General features: G+C 35.0%; 1 protein-coding gene across 6 annotated transcripts in view; it reads right to left on the reverse strand.

The window, feature by feature from the left end:
• Positions 1 to 75: 75 nt before the first annotated feature.
• Positions 76 to 22,245, reverse strand: part of PGAP1 (post-GPI attachment to proteins inositol deacylase 1) — a 38,150-nt gene continuing 15,980 nt past the window's right edge. For 3 of the 6 annotated variants that reach the window (XM_085228589.1, XM_085228591.1, XM_085228592.1), the window contains exons 12-27: positions 21,278 to 21,329; positions 20,813 to 20,890; positions 19,682 to 19,757; positions 19,300 to 19,373; positions 19,173 to 19,224; positions 16,939 to 17,005; positions 15,897 to 16,005; positions 15,483 to 15,521; positions 14,353 to 14,446; positions 13,580 to 13,670; positions 13,189 to 13,386; positions 11,666 to 11,798; positions 10,750 to 10,800; positions 9,501 to 9,721; positions 9,039 to 9,143; positions 76 to 7,750 (exon numbers count right to left, since the gene is read on the reverse strand). In XM_085228589.1, the coding sequence (XP_085084715.1) occupies positions 7,612 to 7,750; positions 9,039 to 9,143; positions 9,501 to 9,721; positions 10,750 to 10,800; positions 11,666 to 11,798; positions 13,189 to 13,386; positions 13,580 to 13,670; positions 14,353 to 14,446; positions 15,483 to 15,521; positions 15,897 to 16,005; positions 16,939 to 17,005; positions 19,173 to 19,224; positions 19,300 to 19,373; positions 19,682 to 19,757; positions 20,813 to 20,890; positions 21,278 to 21,329 (1,579 nt within the window). In that variant the 3' untranslated portion in view covers positions 76 to 7,611. The remainder of the gene's footprint in view (positions 7,751 to 9,038; positions 9,144 to 9,500; positions 9,722 to 10,749; positions 10,801 to 11,665; positions 11,799 to 13,188; positions 13,387 to 13,579; positions 13,671 to 14,352; positions 14,447 to 15,482; positions 15,522 to 15,896; positions 16,006 to 16,938; positions 17,006 to 19,172; positions 19,225 to 19,299; positions 19,374 to 19,681; positions 19,758 to 20,812; positions 20,891 to 21,277; positions 21,330 to 22,245) is intronic. The other 3 variants (XM_085228590.1, XR_014884525.1, XR_014884526.1) reach the window with 3 other exon arrangements.

The following is a 22,245-nucleotide window of genomic DNA, read 5'->3' on the forward strand; positions in this document are numbered from 1 at the left end:
GCATGATCTTTACTGCATTCTGCTTAAGATGCAAAAAAAGAGTCTGTTATGGAAAGTAATGCTCTAACACCAATGTTTTTGTTCACTGATTTTATTTTCTGCTTAGAGTCCCAAATATTACAAGTTAAAAGGTAAAGCACCCAACTGCTCCGCATCAGTACCTGAGCAAAGACTAAAGGCAAATGTTCATCACAACACTCATTAGCGTGTTTGTACAACAAATGTGCAGGTAACATTCACAACACTCCACAGAGTATGATTGGTAAGTGGCACTTCTTGTGAATTACCACCATTTGTACTAATGCAACCATGTTAAAACACCGTACAAAAATATACAGAAGTGTTTACTTAGCAAAGCTTATACTATACAGTGTACTTTTATATCATGCACACTACTGTAAAAAAAAAAAAAAACACATTAAAACAATATGAATTATACACAACAGACACGGAAACCATCAAAACATGAAAGTCCCGGTGTAGCTCTCATTCAAGTTGCCCTTAGTGAAAAAGGACCAGTATTTAAAAGCATAGTTTTGAACAACTCACATGAACAGCTTTCACTAATTTAAACATTAGCTGAAGATACCTATTTTCCAAGATTTTCTCAGCATCTCACAGGACAAAGACTTGGCTCAAGCTTATCACACAAAGCAGATGTATCTGAGAATTCAGTTATAACTCTTTTAATAAGCACAATAATTTATTATAGTGTTATTTAAACATTTATTGATAAGACCATGTTAACAACTATAGACATCTGTAACTGTTAGAGTTAGCTCCACTTTAAATACTACGTTTACACCAGCTATTTAAGAACTCGAAACAAGAAGAAGAAAAAAAAAAAGTTAGGTTGCTTAGTAACTGATAAGATTTCTCCAAAAACTAAGGTTTTTCAATGCTTTAAGCTTGCTTAACAAAAACAACCAGTCAATCCCCAGTTGGCTGCCCATCACCCAAAATAAGTATTCTGTCCAACATTATTCTGTCTTTGTGCTTGGAAAAAAAACAATTAAAGGGCAACAAAGGAATTAAGTTACTAGGTTTACATTTTTTCTAGATTCATCATCATACATAAAAGCCTTAAAAGTAGCTTGGCCCTCTCAATGATTTTCACACTAGTATTCCTGTAGCCAGGAAGTCAACCATTACTAGGATGATTGGAACAACACCAGCACAGAACAAATAAGAGACACATAGGTGACTGGAAAAAGTTCTAACAGTCCTGAAATCACATACTACAAGGAATCAGTAGGGCTGGAGGAAAAAAAAAAAAAAAAGAAAAACCATGTTTTCTGATATTCCACAATGAAAACAACATTGTGGCAGCCAGATTCATGTTATATCTCAATAAAAGAAAGTTATAAACTGATTTGTAATGCCACTAATTACTGTGATGAGCTGACATGAAATCATTTTCTGTGCACATCTCAATGTCCACAGTCCATTGATATCTGCCAGATATGACATCTTTATTCAAGAACAAGTTTTACTTAGTACTATTGCTGGGGAAAAAAAAAAAAAAAATGTTGATTTTGTTCAAAATATACAAACAATCCTATAGAAGTGGCTTGCCCTCAGTTCTTCATGCTAAACATTAAGAATTTTATTTCATTTTTTACTACATTAAAGCAGAATTTTAAGAGCTTGAATATTTCTTTCTGATGATTTAAGAGCAGAACTTATTTTTTCAAACTTATACATTTTTCCTAAAACATGAAATTCTTTACTCAAATGTCTGAAAGCTTGCAAACAAATGCATCTCTGCCTCTCAACTCTACCCAAACCACTTCGAGTAGATGTTGATACTTAATGAGTAAAATAAAGTATTTTGCTTGAGCTACAGTTTTGAAGAAAATAAACTAAATTCGAAAAATTCTGACACAAAGATTTAGAAGATGAGACACACCTGACACTAATTTTTCTTCTTTCATTTTCTTTGCCATTATAGAAAGAAATGAGAAATTAAGTTCAGCTGAAGTTTCTTGTCTTTGGGTGGTGTGATTCCAAACTGTAAGTACACTGCACTTCTCATAAATCTTAATGCCTGTAAATGTAGTTTAAAAAAAAAAAAGTAAAAAATGTTTTTCCCCGAACCAATTATCAGTATGATTCACATATTTACCTTTGATTTCAAAAAAGAAAAATAAGGCTACACAAGACCACAGGCTACAGTTATTGTGTATTCATTTACTGGTTTAAGGCACACAGTTGTGGGTTTTGTTGTTTTGTGGTGGTGGTGGGTTTTTTTTGTTGTTTGTTTGTTTTGCTTTAGAAAGATACAAGTTTCAAGTCACAGTGAGGAATTCCACATTTCAGTTTTGGTCTGGCACTCGTTATGTATTTCATGTCTGCTTTTGCAGAATTCTGTAAAATATTTCAGTTGTCAGGTACTGGTCTCTTTTACTGTTTTCACACTTAGAGTAACACGAATGGAAAATAGAGAAGCCCGAGTTGATCCCAGAGTAGTGCTTTTAACATTTAAAAAAGATACACATCTAAACATTTAATATAAGCCTTGAAGTAATTTGAGAATTTGGAGGAAAACGAAGTCTCCACTGGTAGTTCAATGAGCATGAAAAACTTCAATAAAGCAACAGCCTACAGGACAGACAGATCTTCACTACATCATCTGCAGTGCCTACTATTACTGCAAACTTCTGCTTTTGCGCTACAGCAGAAGGATAGAGCAAATCAAGGATAACTCTATATGGAAGGAGCAATTGGAATAATGTACTGCGAAGTAACAAGCTTTTGTGTACCATTCCCAAAATTAGCTCTCATACTACACATTTCCAAGAGATTTTAGACCACAGCCCATCAAGAACCGCAGAGAAATCATGTTTAAAAGATCTTTTCTGAGAGATTGACTTGCAAAACCTGCATGTATGTAAGAACATAGAACGATACCCTAAATCTTACAACAACTTGCAGTCTAAATGTCACAGCCTTGACTCTGGTTTCTAGGCTATAATGCCATGAGCACATATTTGAAGCAGTTCCATACTTAGACATAACTAAAGAATTGAAGTGGTGGGCAGACTTCAGAAAAAGTTACAGAATTTTCTAAATACATACATTTATTAAAAAAAAATGTAATGCTTATAATAAGATTAAATGTATACTTATTATTTTATCTTAAAATGTCCCAATTAGAAGTTTTGAATACATTCTTCCATAAATAAAAAATATGTATTTGTAATAGGTTTGTCAAATAAACTTGGAGACACTTCAAGTATTTTACTATGAATACTAGCTTGTAGCTCTAGCTCTAGGAAAAGATAGAAAAACTATTTTACTTTAACATCAAAAATGAATCTGCTTTTCAACTGTCACTCAATGGTACACTTTTCCAGAGGTATGTAAGACCAGCACATAGCTTTGGTGACAGAAACACAGCTCCCCTAAAGGTACGGTGATGGAAGATTTAAAACCACTTGTGGTGCAGTGCTAAGTGCTCATAAAGGCTAGTTTGATTATGTCCCCCTAGAAAAGAGATGTAGAGAACCAAACCTGAAAATTAAGCAATTACCATTCACCATGTAAAAAGCATTGACCTCAGTCTCTTCTGTAGTTAACAGTTTTCTACTGGCTTGGTGACTTGAAACAGCAGCACAATTACTGTACACACACCATAACTGCTTTCAAAACCATTTTCAGTAGCTCAGGGCATTAAAGGTCTATAAATGGCTGCACTTTTTCCTCAGTATAAAGAAACAAAACCTTTTTCTTATCAGCACACTCATCAATGCATTGAACTAAACTTCATCAACTTGATCAAAAAGGCTTCTCAAATGTTAATTTTATGCACAGACAACAAATTAGCTTTGTTCATTCTGTCAAGATCTGAAGGAGATATATCAGACTTTAGGGGAATAAAAAGCAAAGTGACAGGCTTACAACCTTGTTACTGACAAACAGATGGAAAATTAGACTTCATATCAAATGCCAACCTGTAAAATAATGCTTTTCATTGCCTCTTGTTTGTTTACTTTAAGTATCAAGGTATTATTATTATTATTATTTTTAAGAATGACTTTAAGGGTGGCCCAGGTAGTTAAAAAGCTCTCTTTGGCATACAGGTAGTCCCCATTCTTTCTGCAATACAACTACAATTATCAGCTTTGTTGATTTTATTTTAACTTTGCAAATTTTGGAATAAATTGCTATATGTATCAGCTCAAAAAAAGAAACCATCAGAGCAGAACTTCAAGTATTACAAATGAAACTAAATGCCATTTCATTTACTGTGTGGTTGGTTTTTTTCCTTAGGTAACAAAAAAATGACAAATCCCCTTTTCAGATGATGCAAAAATGCGACATACTGCAACCAGCTTTAAATCAATTCTGAAAATATCACCATCTGTAGTTCCAGTTAAGAAATAACACCTTTTCCTTATTTTACAAATACACGTTTTATGAACTGATAGCTGTAGGTTTAGTTATTACTGCAGCATAATAAGAAAGAAAAATTCTGCTTCATTTAGTGACATTTGGTACTACTCTATGTTGTCTTTTTTTTTTTTTTTTTAATCCCTTTCTAACAGTTTACAAAAACATAAGGGAGGCACACATTCTTATTTTGATTGTCTCCTGACACATGAGCCAAAAAAAATCTTTGTTTTATGTGGTATGATCTCCATGTAAATGCGGCAAACATCCACATCACAGTGGTTCTGCAAAATTAGTACCTCAACTTCTAAAAAGGAACAGAACAACAAACTTGGAGTGGGAATTAGCAGAAATGCTACTTTACAGCATAGAGCTTTAAATCATCATGAAATAGCTTGTCTTGATCTTTTCCAGTAACTTTAGATAGTTTAAAGTTTGAAGAGTAAACTGGAATTTTGATTTAAATGTATTAAGAAAATGTATTTTCCAAAAGCTTTTTTATAAATGTCCACTCATACAAAAGGATGTTCTGGTAATATTTATACTTTGTCATACAGCTAATTAAAAATGTGGGTTAGCCCACATTTCTGTCGAGACTGTAATAGTAGAAGTGGCTGAATTAGAAATCCATAGAACAGAAGCCTTTTCTCCAAAAGTACAATCACACTATTTATCTGAAAAACTATTTTGGAAATCTAAAAAATCTTTTCCTAGAATTGGATGAATTGCCCTCCAGATTTGTCCTACTCCTCTCTACTTATTATACAGGCAATCTAGTAGAGATTAGAACCCTCATCTCTCAAACAGCAGTTAGACAGTCCTCACCTCAGTGCACACCTCTGAGAGCACATTTTTCATCTAGCAACAATATACAAAGCATACAAAATCCAAATTTGCAATAACACTACTTCTTCCTCCTGTGAAAGTAAATAACCTTTGGAAAAGGAAGCATCAACAGAAGAGTGAGAAGAGTCTGAAAATCCCAACAGACCTGGGATCTCAGACTAAGGATTATATCTTTCCATTCCTACTTACGCCTTCAAAATCATATAAGAATCACTACATAACATTTTGTAACCCATTTCATGAGGAACAACAGCAACATCAACGAAATTCTCAGCTTACAAAAATACCATTAAAAAAGAAAAATGGTGTTACTGTATGTTGTTGTGATTTGGTATGTTTCATGCACTGCCAGATTTTGGAAGTTACCACATCTTGAGACTGTTTGCTCTTCTTATTCTGATTATTCCATCAACAGCTCCAACAAATGGGTTCACACATGAAAAAGTGATAAAGATGGCAAACCAAAATAGGAAGCAAAATACAGTAGTAGGCCAAAGGGACCACGAATGCCAAGGAAATGATCTTTCACAGAAATCAGACCTTTGCACATTTCACAGAAGGATTTTTACTAGCCCCACTGCAGTTCTGTCACTATCCATCACACTAACAGCCACTTGAAAGTAGGAAAACTACTCTATTCTTCTGTGCCTGAAAAGTAACCTCTAGGCTAAATCAAGCTACAAATATATATGGACACAAATTATCTTACACACATACAATGTAGCATACATTTGTTTAGACAGTACCAGGATATAATACAGTTAACTTCTCTGATTTACAAACACTATGCATGATCTAATCTTGTTAATAGGATGTTAAGACTTAAAGATCAGCGGTAACAGTGGTTTGGTTAACTACTAACAAAAGCAGTTCTAACGACTAAGTGATAGCTTGAATAGCTGACTTGTTTATAAGACAGAATAGGTTCATTTTCAAAAGTCACTGTGTGAATTATTAAGTCTTTTCAGGCAGCTCAGATGAATTAACTCTAAGAACAAGCTAGAACTAACTGAGGCACTTTAGGCAAGAATAACAAGATAAAAGCAATGGGTCAGGCTCTACCACTATATTAAGAATACACTCAATTGACAGTAGGTAGTAGATTTCCTGTTATTATCCATATTAGGTAATCAAGCTGGCATAGTAATTCCATATGAAGATAACAGGTATCTCAGATAGTGGAGACCGATAACAAAGAAGCAAGTAGTAGCACTCATCTTTACATGGAATCAATACCTCATTTTAGATAACACAGTGGTTAGTGTGATTTTTTCTGTTGGCAAAACACATGCCAGGAGACAGAATTCCTTACACAGCTATTCTAGGCATTGTTGTAAATGGCAGTCACTGTAGCATCTAGGCACTAAGATAATTCTTTATGTAGAGCTAATAATTACAGACAGTTTTTTGTACTACCTAAGAGCTCATCCACAGAATGAAGTTAGCACAGTATGGCAAGGCATGGATTTACATTGTTGTAGCTGTTTCATACTAAATTACTGTATGGACATTTACTATGAGATGATGACTCTCCATTTACAATAGGAAAGAACCCTGCCCTTGGCTATCTGGAAAGTAGCAACTCTAGTGTCAACCCACGTCATACCTTAAAATTTGCTACCTCCTACATATGGACGAGGTCTAAAGAGTCATTTCTGAATTAACAAAATTCCAGACAAAATGGGCAATGTTTTAAAACAACATTACAGCCAGTTGTTTATGAATCTCCTGGTAAGCTTCTAGAATAGAAAGCCACACAAAGTGTCATTGTTTTCTCACTCTCACAAAAATGAAAATGTTTAAAACTTCCAATAATCTCTCACTCATCTAACAGTAACTGAACAAGTAATTTGCTAGAAATAATAGATCTATAGAAGCAGTACATTCTGGTTTGACTAGATACAAGTGTGACAGCTTTAGTATACTTGGCTGTGTAGTATTTCTGATAGTCACAGTGTGCTTGAAGTTTATTGAGTCTAACCAGCATACTTCTGACCTGCAAAAGAAGCAAGTTCAGAACATACGCACTGTACAGTGTACCGAGTAAAAAAAAAAAGTCTATTTCAACAAAGAAATACAGTGAAATATCCAAGAGTCTGCAAGACAAACGGAGTGTTGAGATGTAACATTAATACAACTCATGTGATTACACACGTACAGTTAATTCACTTAATTATCACAGTCAGGAAATGAACACCATGAAAAACTTCCCAAGCAGCATGAACAGAACCAAAAACTTCTCATAAAGTAATCATATTTCAGCTATCTTTCCCAAATAACACAAGTTATGTTAGTCTAGGCATTCCTTTGTTGAAATTTGTCCCATCACCATTGTTACTTTTTAGGCTGCACTGTTCTTATGTGAAACAAATGTTACACAACACAACACAGCACATGTAGAAAAAGAGAAAAAGTTACAAAATGTGGTACTTTGTATAAATGCATTCGTCCAAAAGCCAACACTGCAACAGACAAAGGGAGTGGAACTTTGGCCGCCATCTTCAGGAGTTTACTGTAAGAATATAAAGAAAAAATTGCCATTTTTGTGGCCATATGTGCAGGAATTCAAATACCATATTTCATTTTCTTCAGAAAATGAATGCACAGATTTCAAGGATTTGCCATTTTTAAAATAGGAAGAAAAAAAAAAAAACAGATTCAGTGAGAAATAATTGATATATAAGCAGGAGAAATTATGCAAAAAGGCTAATAAAATGTCATTTAATACTATTATTATGTAAATTTAGAAATACATTCTCAGTAACAGAAAGATGTATTGTTTTACATCGTCTGAGTTAACAAGTACTGGTCAAGAAGATAAACTACACTGTTTAGTATTAAGTTTTCTGAAGTCTGGATAGAGAATATCCACTGAAGTCTGGATAGAGAATATCCACTGCTCCCCTTTCATCCATCAGGTTTATGATTTCATGTTGATCAGGCATGACTTCCTCTTGGTGAAACCATGCTAACTACTCCTGATTATTTTCTGCTCTTTCACGTGCTTAGAAATGATAACTAGGATTAGCTGTGATAAAAATTTAACACTTAAAAAACTTGCAGCAATTTTGAAAATATGATCGCTATCATAATAAAGAAATACAGCCCCCTCAAGGAGAGTGATGGTATAAAAGTCGCATGCTTTCAGCGGGAATTTCATTTCTTTCAGTTCACCTATACATTTAAGTCCTGAGCTGAGATTGAGATGGTTATATTTTGCTATTACATGCTGCAGCATGCCCACTGATGTTTCTGTGGAGATATGAATCTGTGAGGCAATTTCATGCCTCACATTTTTCATGGGACAATGTCTAATTTTATGTCAGAGGAAGAACTGCACAACCAAGTGTACCAAACAAAGCACAGTGTGGGCACATTTAAAAAAAAACTCTCCCATAAGGGAATCTTACATGTACATAACTATAACAGTTTGAAATCCACTTATCCTTTTAACTTCCAGATAATAATTTTTGAGACACAGTAGGATTCTGTAACATTTAGAAGGATTAAATGAATAGTGAATGAAAAAATCACAGTTTAAACAAGTCTTTATGCAACTGATATTGTAGATATTAAATACTTAAGTCTGCAAGGTAAATACAGGTGATTTTTTCCACTTACTTGAACTACCGTCATTTGCACACATCCTACCTAGTTCTTAAGAATTAAAACATGCGAGTTTATTCATCTCTGTGAAGGCTGAATAATTACAGAACTGTGAAGTGCAAATAAAGTTTTAATACACAAACTGACAGGGTAAGAAATAAACAGTAAAACAACTGGGGATTGGGCTACAGTACCTTGATTTCACTTCAGAAGTACTCAAATTCATGAGAATTTCTAAAATGCATACAAGTATAATAGCTGTAGTTCTACATGGATCAGGGTCAAGTCTAACATGGTACCTGAAAAAGAGTGAATTAGTTTTAAGGGCATGTTACTTCTAAACCAGGCCACCAGATAAAATCCAATTTGGAAGCAAGAGGTGCTAACAACAATGAACATAAAATGAATAAGGCCATCCCCAGCTGAATTTAAATCATTTCTGAATCGTTACTTTCTTCAACATACCATTGGTTCTCTTAACATCTACTTATATCATAACTAAAGCCAGTTTGCATAGAAAGAACAGTTAAAATTAATGTAAGTCTTTGATGCTATAATAAGGTAGACAATCTGAAGAATCAAACATTTGCAATTGTAAGCATCTTCAAAGGTTTGGATTCTTTTCTTCCACCCTTATTGACAATTTAAGAAGTTACCTGAGATTTTTTAACCAATAAACTAAAGATGGCAAGTTGAGCAGAACAATCCATGTGAATAAATTGAGCACTGTAACATGGATCTTAAGACTGTTAGCAGCTTCAGCAGTTGTACTGCTTGAGAGAGACTCTGTTGCTTCTGAAGTACTGTCTATCAAATCCTGTTTTTTGACTGTGCATCTAATGGAATTCTGTGAAGTTTCTTTTGAGTGCTCCAATTCCTGGGGGAAAAAAAAAAAAAAAAAAAAAAAAAACAAAAAAAAAACCAAGAGCATGCACTGGCTTGATAGAACCCATACAAAGGGACAAAGAGGGAAAAGCTATCCCTACAGTAGCATATGAACTCTGATTCAAGGAAAAAAATCTGCAATTTATCCCTCAAAAAGCCATCAAAAGCAAAGTTCAATAGTTCCACTTTAAAGCATCTAGCAATTTCTCTTGCACTAACAGTTTGTGTCTTTGGAAGAAAAGAATAGAGAGACTTTTAGGAGAATAGAGATCTCCTGACACCACTGCAGTGATAAGAAATGGAGTTCCTGGAAGGAGGAAGAACAGAATAAAAGAAATAATAAAGCATGTGGGTGAAAATCACAGGTGATCATTCATGAAAGAAATACACAGGAGGTAACGTAACTGGGAGTAAAACAGTAGCTCTAAGAATAAATAATAAAGACGAATTAGTAAGCTGGCAGATGCTACATTCCAATGACTGAAAAAACTACAAATGAAAGATAAGAAAGATTATTTGGATATGGAAGAAGAGCAGGAGAGAATTTAAACTAAACATAATGAAGACCCAAAAATTTCAAAGAAATTTGTCAAAACTTTTCCTTGCAGACTGCTTTTTTAACTGCAAAACAGAACAGGTAGATATTATACACAAGTATCCACGCACGCTTTGGATACCATATACTGAAGTAACTGAAAAACGATCAGAAATCAAAATGCATGAAAACCAGCAATATTTTGCTTCTTCTCTCCTTTCTAAATAGTTTGCAATTTACTGGAATCTTCAGACAAGTTCACACTGCAGTGATCTTGAACCGTGACTGCGATAATCATATATGACAGAAGGTGACACTTGTGTCCTGTATTTTCATCATGCACACATAAGCAAATGCTGCAGCCATTCAGTTATCACAGCACAGCCTACGAGTGCCAGGGCAAGATGATAACAATTCATAATGCATGGGCTTGCCAAACAGTTTTTGGTCATAGAATTTTGAACAGAAATAGTAAACACACTCACCCTATTCAGCACGTTTTGCTCTGCTCTTACATTTATACTCAGTTTTATAACCTGTAAGATAGATTCACTTTTTCAGTAAAGTTGCTTCACATGAAATCTGTAGTGTACAAGAAAAAATAAAGGGGCTAATTATTGACTTTTTTGTTTGTTTGTTTTTAATAGCTAGGGCTTCAATGGAGATCTCTCAGGTTCAAAGACCACAGAGAAATCCTCTTGCTCATGCTATGCTTTCTGCTGCCACCTACCTACCTACCTCAGACCACCTGCAGGCTGCTTTCTTTTGTACCCTTAACTCCCAATCTTGTGCTCCCAAGGCTTCCCTAGAAACTAACGATAGCAGCTGTTTTAGCAACTCTACAGCCATAGGGTGAATCAGATACCTAAGTTAGACACTCTGATGCACGGAAGACCATGGAAACTGAATGGCAGGGACTAAATATGGATCCTCATAGCACCAGTCAAGGGATCAGATTAGACATACAGCAAAAATTCTTATTCAATATGGCCATATATCCATCTTTCTCCCTTTACTTCAAAAGGACCCGTGAAGAGTATTCAAGAAAGTATTCTACAGAACATTCCTCCAGTACCTTCTTTCACTGAAGCTTTTGTTCAAGGAAGCCTTCAATTTTATAACATGACACATCCATAAGATAAAAATTGTAACTAAATAAATTATTGTAGCATGCGTACAGGACTGTAAATTTCTTTGAAAGAAGTATTACCAAAGCAACAAAATCATTCTAAGAAGTACAAGACAAAGTTGAAAAATTAAAAAAAAATTTTTTTCAAGTACCTAAATTGTAACATTTCGTTCAAGTATACAATATGGTAGCCTTCATTTTTTGCTTTTAACACTTTTAATTGAAAACACACAAAATTCTGACTTCATATACAAATTCAAAATGGTCAGTACCTTGAACAAGTATTGAAGATAAATAATGAATAGAGCAAATGCACCACAAGTGGTCCAGCTAACCAAGGCAAGGGACCCCATCATGCAGAGTCTTCTGGGTGTAATCAGTTTAGCTTTCGAAAGTACAGTAGGTCTGAAAAAAGACAGAACCACTCTCACATTTTGTAGTTTTGATGTCATTACAAGATACCTAGCAATCACTCTGTTTCAGAAATGACTCAGGAGAATGTATTGCTCCCAAACTGATTAAACACTGGAAAAATAAGGTTAGACAAATATATACACCAGCTGCTACGTAAGCTACTTAATAGAACGACTTCATCAGACACCTTCCTGTAACCAACACATTATTAGTTACTAGCTTGTAACTAAGGCATTACTTTTACTTCACTTGGGGAACACAGCATACTTCGGTGAACGTAAAGCATTAGCTTATCCTTAGTTCACTTAGTTCTTCTGTTGAGACAAAGAGAACCAGCACTGTATTATTACTGCTGCACAGCTGCACATTCAAGTGACTCCAACCGCAAATATTTAATAAACTGCAGTCTTCAAAGGTAGCACAGCAGCATGCAACAATAAGCTTGCAATATTAATTCTGTGACATTCTTCTCAGACAGGAATTTCTGCTTGCTCACAACATGAGCGACAAAGGAAAGCTTTTTTGGAGTCTCAGCTTTCCAGAAGATACTTGTCTCAGAGACAAGTATGAAACAAGAATGGCAAAGATGAGATGATGAGATAGAAAAATGGGGGAATGCAATTGGGAACATAGTGCAATATCTATAATTTCTTGGAATTTCACTGAACATTCCAGTATTAAAATAGACAGTGAAAATGGGAAAGAAGTGTTATTTGGAAAATAACATCTTGAAAGCTTTTGCAACAAATACTGAAAATAACCACAAAGAGAATCATAGAATCATAGAATCCTTAGAGTTGGAAGGGACCTTTAAAGATCATCTAGTCCAACTCCCCTGCGATGAACAGGGACATTACAGCTAAATCAGAGGTTGCCCAGGGCCTGATACAGCCTGGCCTTTAAAGTTTCCAGAAATGGGGCACCAACTGTACCTCTGGGCAGCCTGAGAAGAGTACTTGACAGGAAAAAAACTCCACAGACAGCTAATGACAAATTATTTGCTGCTGGCCATATCAGAACTTCTTTAAATACTGAGCCAAAGCCAAATGAATACTATTCAACTTAAGAGAGATTTATAAATCATCCTTTTTTTTAATTTTTTTATTTTATTTTATTTTTTTTACCCCCCAAGAAATTCAGGACTGGATCAGAACCTGTATAAAATACTAGAACCGTGCATGATATTAAAAAGCCATTTAAATTCTCTTTTGGTGATGTGTAATGAGGAATATGAGGCACTTCTCATTCTTCATTAGTACTTAGCACTAGCACATTCAGATGTCTAAAATCAGGCAGAATTTCATCTGTCCAACCATTCACATTGAAGCAAACAAAAATGACTGTGTTGTAGACATATAAAAAAGCATAATTAAAGTTTTACCTAGTCAGAGTTAAACATAATGAAGAGAAGATTCTCAGAGATGTAGAGAAAAATACTGCACTCCAGTAGGCAATGCCTGTCCCAAAAAGAAATAGAATCAGGGACACAAGGGGGAACCATGCATCCTGACTACTCAGTACAGCAGCATCCACCTCTGGTAGCAAGAGTGAATCCCATATCTCTCTAAACCAGTTAAACCTGCCAAAAATATGAAAGTAGTATTACTTATCACTTCCACTTGCTACAACAGTAAGACATTCAATCAACTAGTCTTCCTACTTACAGGCTTTCAAACAAAATCAGTCAGACCATAATATCCCACCATAGTTATTCTGAAATTTCTTTATTTAGACACTGCTTAAAAAAAATAATAATAATAATGCAAACTTACCCCTGCAGAAACACAACAATGCTTATAATAGGTTCTACTTTGTAGGGCTTAGCTGTTCTAACTAGTTCAAGTGAAAATTCTGAACACTGGCCTAGAATCAAGAACAGAAAGCACCTATAATTATTATTTTGTCATGAACTTGAACAAAGACTAATCACAACAAAAAGCAAATTCAGGAAAAAAAATTGAAAGTTCACTTTCAAGATAACCATGTCTTATGACAACACTGCAAATCAGCCTATTGCATCATGGTTGGACTTGATATCATAAGTCTTTTTCAACCTAATAGATTCTGTAATTCTATGATCAGAGGGCCTTTATTCACTGCATCACTCACGGTCAGGTTGTATGGCACAAGAGCTTCCAGAGAAATTCAGTTTGTTACAAATACCAACCTGAATTTAAATGACAATGCATTCTGTCTTAAGACATGTCTAATAATCAGGCTTCAAATCTTCATGCAAGATTAAGATGTCTTATGTATCTTAACATTATATTTTAAATTTTTACAGTATTTTAAAGTAGTTTTCTATTAATACTAAAATATGGTGCAACACACTGATCACAAGGAAAGAAAAAACAAACTGCTAGAACACAACCATGGAGAACTATCAACAAAAACTGAAGCTAAAGAATGTATATCCAAAGTATTTACTCAAGTTCAGTGATACCCGGCTTAAAAAAAAAAAATCGCAACTGCTAAATCGTCAACAGTAAATTGGAGAAGTAATTAATTCAAAAACACTAGAAAAAGTATTTTTCCAGAAAGCTACCTGTTGACAGCAGTGTACTCAACTGTCCTCCATAGGTAAGGAGAATATTAGAAACAACATAGACAGGAAGAGCGCCAGCATGGAATCTTATTATCTGAAAGACAAGGATAAGAAAATCTTTTGTATACATATACACACAAAAATCAACATCAAGTCAATTTAACTGGAAGATCTATCCTACAAGATACTACTGGTTTCTTGGTAACATGTACAAGTATTTGATAACCCTCTTAACAATTAATGGTATACATATGGAAAATACTCTCATAAATGGCTACTCAAAAGTGTTATATATGTTATATAATATTTTGATCCCTTATAAAAATGAGGGATCAAAATATAAACAGAAGCCTTTTTTTTTTTTTCCCATTCACGACAAATACAGAAAGAATAGAATACCACATTACTGGTAATTCAGTAAAATACATAAGCAAACCCTAAATGCAAAAGGCACTTTCCAAGCAAAATCTGCATAGTTACGAATCCTTTCAGACTCAAATTTCATTTATGTTTTCCTGGCATCCACTGTACAAAGTAATGAAATAATATCCCTTTACATAAAGATAGTACAGAAATTCTTCTAAAATGATAACAAAATGAAAAACCCTATAATTGCATATATTCAAATACAGAAACTTACTAATAATATTCCAGAGCAATACTTAGGAGCTTGGGAATTTAATTACTTTTCAGAATTAGAAAACCACAGATGGGTGGTCTATTCTTACTGACACCAATGTAGAAAAGTATTCCTCATGCATAAAGGAAGAAAAATAGTTATAAAGAGACTAACTGAGCTACTTATGCTTTTTTAACCCTACTTTTGTTTCATGTCAAATGTTCAAGTTTTATCAGTACTGACTCATTAGGCAAGACAGTCAAAATGACTTCCAGTGCCATCCTTCTATAGATACTGGGCTAACTACAAAGACAAATGTTCAACATCTACACTCCACTCTCTAGAGCTAGAGAGATTTTCTATTATGAAAACGGGGGCATGGGATGGGATGACTCGTCAAGTGACAAAGTTTTAACTGGTCCTCAAATAGTGCTCCTTTTGGCATCAAAAAGGGATTTCATGTATCACAGTAGGAAAGGAAGGAAGAACTTGTATTGAAAGTCCCTCTTACTTGTCCAAGAATTTGTAAAAACGACGTTTTCAGAATTACCTGCATAAAAAAAGGTAACAGATAATTTGAGTGTTATTTTGCACAATGGCTAACAAATACAAAACACTTTTAAGAAACCAGCTTAACTATGAGAACACAGCAATCCTGTTATTGAAATGTACAACTTACTACCAAATTTTTTTTAAAACAAATACTTTAATATTTTGGATAAAGAAGCATAAGACCAACTTTCAATAGCCCTCTAACTTGGCAAAACAGTTGTAACAAGTACTACATTTACAAATTGGCCAAAGAGCAAAACTTTAGATTTGCTTAGTATTTGTTTTGCTAGAAACCAGCCATGTGATTTGAAAGACTGAATTATACAAAAATTATACATTGCCACAAGTTAGCAATGAAATGTTTCTTACTTACTTCATACTGACAGTCTGACGAAGAGTAAATATTTAACACTGGAAATCTGCTCTCATTTTCAGGCTGAGCCATGTGCAGTTTTGCAGAAATCTCAGTAAATGATGGAACGCTGAAAGAGAGAAACAACTGGTAATCTTTTCCTCATAATAAAAAAAAAAAAGCATAACACGCTTTTGTCTTCAGCAAGTGCACATAAAATGCAACTAGTTCATCAAGTGTCATCACAACCTGTGAACTGAATGGCATACTGAACCTGCTTATTCTATCACAAGAAACCACAGAACGGTTTGGGTTGGAAGGTATCTTACAGTCTGTGTAGTTTCAACCCCTCTGTCATGGGTGGGGACACCTTCCATTAGACCAGGTAACTCAAAGTCCCATCCAGCCATACAAGAACTATTTAATATTCTCAAGTCTCTGTCTTCCAGTCTATCAAGAGGCATAGTATTAATGAAAACTGACATATTTAGCTAACACCTTGCAGAATATGTAAATATGCTAAATGAAGAGAGCGGGTAGGATGGATTTTCAAGAAATAATTCAGACTCCTGTAAGCATTAAGCTGTTGGAGTAGAAAATTCAGGAAAAATACCTGAAGTTCAATCAGGTTGTTCAACTACAATTCATGAGTGACACACATTTCAATGTGTATCACTTGTTTATGTCAGAGCTATACTATTGAAAAAGCTTAGGGCTGCTCTGTGATCAAAAATCTGGTTTACAGGAAGAAACCAGTATCCAGAGCAAGCTCTGGTTCCCATTCATTAAGGGTTCAAATCTTAAAATTACCAGGAAATTGAACACCCACTTCCAGAAAATAAGTAATAACTACCAAGCAAGCAACTGATTTATCTATTAGTAAACATTGTGAAGAAAAATCTGAAGAACTTTGTCAAGAAAGACAGACAGATAAATGAGAGAAACACACAAAAGCAAAGCACTTGAGACTGGAGAATTTGTCTCATGTCTGAAATACACCCACAATGGAATGCTCAATCTCTTCCAAAACATAAGAAGAAATTACAATTGTTAAGGTCCTTACTTAACCACAGTTACCGAGTCTTCATGTGACCAGGGTATGTGAAGTCTGTAAACACTAGGTTTTCTTTCTGAAAAGAAAGATAATTACAAACACAAAATTCATTCAGAACAAGATGTGACAAGTATCTGCAAAAATTAAGTGAAGAAAATTTAATAGTCCCACTGAATACAGACACAACATTTACTAGGTACCATTTCCTCAAAACAACACCAAAGCATGAATATATACACACACTGCTTACCACTTATTATATCTGTATATCATAGCTGACTCGGTATAATTTCACTTCAAGACTTTTAAAATGCAAGTAAAACAAAAAGTGGCCTACAAATCATCATACAGAAGCATTTTGCTTGTATTTACATTTCAATTAAAACCGCAATTCAGTGAACTTAGCATTGAACAAAAATGACATTTTTAAACACATGTTGTTACATAACAAGACAAGAACCGACATTTAAAAAGCAGAAGTTACAAGGAAAACCTCTGATTTTCACTTGAAAGCTATTTCCTCAAGCTAATAAAACTTTGTTTAAAAAAAAAAAAAAAAAAAAAAAAAGTCCTTAAGCATCCCTTTCTGTTTGAGTTAATGTTTGCTCAACACTCAGATTTAAGTGCCAGGATTGGTCAAGTACTTTATAGTTGAGAAACACTTGCAATATAACACAGAAATCTACAGAAAGTTGAGCTTTCCTTTGCTGAGAACCAAAAAAATAATTAAAAAAAAGGAGACTAACTCCCCATTTTCTTTGAACTTCATAAAAAGTGAGAAATGGAATGATGGAACAACATATTCTGAATGTTGTCTTCAAGCAAGTGGAGGAAAAGCAGGTTATTAGTAGCAGTCAACATGGATTCACAAAAGGGAAAACATGCTTGACCAATCTGATAGCCTCCGAAGATATCACAACCAGCTAGGTAGCAAGTGGATGTTGTCTACCTTGATTTCAGCAAGGCTTTTGACAGTGTCTCCCATAACATCCTTGTAGGTAAACATAGGAGGCATGGAATAGATGAGCAGTGAGCTGGACTGAGAACTGGCTGATTGGCAGAGCTGAGAGGGTTGTGATCAGCAGTGCAGTCTGATTGGAGGCCTGTATCTAGCAATGCACCCCAGGGGGCCAGTACAGGGTCTGGTCTTGTATAACATAACATCATCTTCAACAATCTAGATGAAGGGACATAGTCCAGCCTTGTAAAGTGTGCTGATAATATGAAGCTGGGACGAGTGGCTGACACACCAGAAGGCTGTGCTGCCATTGAGTGAGAGTGAGGTTCAAGGAGGGCAAATGTAGAGTCCTACACCTGAGAAGGAATAACTGCTCACATCAATACAGATTAGGGGCTGACCTGAAAGAAAAGAGCTCTGAAGAGACGGACCTGGGTGTCCTGTTGTTGGTGGACAACAGGTTGACCATGAGTCAGCAGCGTGCTCTTGTGACCAAGAAGGCCAATGTCCTGGGGTGCATTAAAAAGTGTGGACAGCAAGTCATGGGAGGTGATTCTCTTTCTCTACTCTGCCCTGATGAGACCACATCTGGATTACTGTGTCTAATTACAGACTCTCCAATTGAAGAAAGGCAGAGAGCTTCTGAAGAGAGTCCAGCAGAGGGTCACAAAGATTATTAGGGGCCTGGAACATCTCCTCATACAAGCAAAGGCTGAGAGACCTGGGACTGTTCAGCCTGGAGAAGACTGAGAGAGGATCTTATCAATATTTCTAAATATCTAATGAGCAGGAGTCAAGTGAATGGGGATGGGATCTTCTTGGTGGTGCCCAGCGACAGGACAATGGGCACAGATAGGAATACAAAGTTCCACACAAACATGAGGAAGAACTTCTTCACTTTGACAGAGACAAAGCACTAAAACAGGCTGCCTACAGAGGTTGTGGAGCCTTCTTTTATAGAGATATAAAAAACCATTTGGATGCTGTCCGTGCAACCTATTCTAGGGAACCCGCTTTAGTAGAATCTCAAGAGGTCTCTCCCAATCCCTAAGACTCTGTGACTCTGTGAAATATTAGCAAATGTTTCATAGGTTATAATAAGTTATAATAAGGTTATAATAATAAAAGGTTAATAATAAAGTTAAACAAAAGTTAATAATAAGGTTATAATAATAGTGCCTAGACTCTATTGTTCAAGTGGACTTATATTTCTGCAAGTTTTAGCCTTGGGAATTTTCAGCAAGGTTTGTGATATAAATTTATACTTTCGAACACGTATATTTACCTATCAGTGACTGGCAGTGGCTCTCTACGTGTATTTTGAAAGCTTGATATACCTAAAACATCAAAAAAACCCAACTTAGTCTCCAAACAGTGGTTATATTACCTTAAAAAGTAAGTCCTATTCTTACTTGGTTGAAGTGCTGAAGCTGTACATTGTAAAATAAGCCAGTTGAATTTAATAGAATTTTGCTTGAAGAAAGGCCTGTAAAGAATATATTATTTCAAAATATTAGATACCACTAATTTGAGAACGTACTACATCTTCAGATCCTCTTTCCCCCCAAGTGATTTTCATGCTTCTATATCGCTTAGTTAAAAAAACCACACTTCTTATTTGTTTGTTGCTAGCAGGAGCTGTATTAACTTTCGTAAAAACAATTCATCTACCAAAAAACAAATTAACTAACTAACAAAAAACTCTGACCATTGGAATTTTTGGGAAAAAATATTATCCAAAGCGCCAGCAATATTCGTTTCATATTTTTTCCAAAAGTAACATGACACACTTACCAAAGGAAAAAAGATTTGTTACAGGGAGCTGTATTGTTCTGGAATCCTCTTTGAAGAATTCACAGTCCAAAGTAAACTGCAATTCAGAATATTCAGCATAGATCTAAATTCAGCACAAGACCAAAGCCTTCGCTCTAGCCAATTCCTATTCACAGCCTCAGGCAAAGTACAAGACACAAATGCTAAGATGTCACTTTTCTACACTTCCATTGATCAAAAATGACTGTTTGTTTGTTCTTGTACACACCAGTACAAATTTGGCAATCTTAAGCATAACTTGTACAAGACTCCTGCTTTCAATCATCTGCAATAGTCTTCAAAAGACTATCCAAACAGCTGAGAAAGATCAGAATCCAGTTCAAATTTTTTGTTCAACAGTGGGATGGGAAGTGGGGGTGTGATGTGGCAAACAAGAGTGATCTGTCTCAATTCTTTGTACCACTGCCTAAGCAGATAAAATCTCTAGTTTGGCTCCTAAAGTTTAATTACATAAATCAAAGAAAAGCATGCTGCAGATAGAATTTTTACCATCTCTAATACACATTTAGCTCACTTGAAAATTACTTTCCATCACATCGTAAGTTTATCAGCTGTTTTCTCTTGAAAAGCAATTTCCATGATTTTTAACAGTGAACTGCAACTCAGCAGGTTGTATTTCCCAAATTATCTGTGAGATTCAGAAGTATCAAACTGAAATTCAGTCTACCACATTATTTGTGGTTTAAGAGTTTGCACCATGGTGTCTGCACCATTCTCCCCAGAATCCACATGTTTTACCTTCACATATCTACAGCTCTCTGCTACCCTAGAAAAGAATTGATTACACTAAAACAAATATTCAAGAATGATATCAGAATATTAAGAAAAACATGCAAGAACTGCCAAGAACTCTAAGAACTTGCTTGAGAAGTGTTGCTCAGCATCTTTCAACTACTATTCATGCTTTAAGTTTGGCAATTTATCAACTACAAACATTTAATGGCTTAACGAAGTAAATGGAGTTAAACTTCAAACCACACTGTAGTGTAAGGTATACAGTTTATCAATGCAACTTAGCACGTATTTAATCCTTTACCTTCCATCGTAGGACCTGAAAGCTACGAACACTCTGAGCATGCAATTTCTTTTTACCTTATTGCCAACTGAGGGTGGTACAAGAATGACAATGTGGGACAAAGAAGGATAGTCCTGAAGTTTCAGTATTACAACCTCAAAAATTAAAAAAAAAAAAAGAAAAAAAAGAAAAAAAGAAAAAAAGAAAAAAAGAAAAAAAGAAAAAAAGAAAAAAAGAAAAAAAGAAAAAAAGAAAAAAAGAAAGAAAGAAAGAAAGAAAGAAAGAAAGAAAGAAAGAAAGAAAGAAAGAAAAAAAGAAAAAAGAAAAAAGAAAAAAAAAGAAAGAAAGAGAGAAAAAATAAGAATTGTTACTAAGCATAGCTCTTAGCTCATCAATTATCAGATGTCCACTTCTTGTATCTCTTTCTCTGGAATACATATTACAGCATGTTTCAATGCTGTAAACAGTACAGCTATATCTCCCAAGACATAGAACAACCCACCACACACCTTTCCCTGCTCCAAGGTAGGTACAATGCTTACCTTGACGGTTGGAAGTAACTCAGCTCTCCAAGATAGATCAGCAGCTTCCAGACTGCAAAAATCCACACACATTAAGGGATGAACATATTAATTAGTGAGGCACTACATTTTGACATTTCCCCCCAGTCTACATAGATACACATTTCTGAATTGGGAACAAGTCTAAGCCTACTGTAGTTGGCTACCACAGTCATTAATCAAATATAGTCAATCATTTCAGATACTGCAAATCTTGTTCTTGCAATAACAAAGTAAGTAGAGCTCTAACTTTGTCATGCACAGCAATCAGTAACCACGCAACAGCCAACATAATGAAAACTCTTATTAAACAAATGCAGCATCAACACTGAATTAACACACAAATTTTAACGTGTTAAATATCAAGAGTATCCATGGTTCCATGAATACCAAAACCATACAGAACAATTTTGTGTGCAAAACTGGTGTGCATCTATACTAAGTTATATAATGAACAGTAAGAAAGTCACTTAATATATTATTTTTAGAATACCAGGATTATATTTATTTCTCTAAATAGTGCTAAAAGATCTCGGGACAGTGCTGATTTTGCTGCAGATTTTACTAGGCTAAGTTTTAGACAGCAGTCCTGCACCATGTTAACCTCTATTTGATGCCAGTCAAAGGTTATACAGAACAGTAACAGCCAAACACATTTCAGCACAGCCCCCAAATACCACACCAGCCCAAGTCTATCTGGAAGCTTTCCCAAAAAGAGCAGACTGAATTTGCGTGGAGATAACTTCGGAGAAGAAAGCTAAGTCAGTGTTAAGAATAGTTTTGTTTTGTTTTTTTAAATCCCTTTTTGTAATTACTGTAATGACATGATTCAAATAATTACTAAGTCACATTTCTAAATATTTTCATATAATAACAGCAATAGCAATTCTGAAATATGAAAAAAATAAAAAAGACGCTTCACTTTTTGAGGGCTTCAAATAATGTTTTCT

The sequence above is a fragment of the Meleagris gallopavo genome, chromosome 7 (assembly GCF_905368555.1).
Source record: "Meleagris gallopavo chromosome 7, MGAL_WU_HG_1.1, whole genome shotgun sequence".
In the NCBI taxonomy this organism is placed as follows: domain Eukaryota; kingdom Metazoa; phylum Chordata; class Aves; order Galliformes; family Phasianidae; genus Meleagris; species Meleagris gallopavo.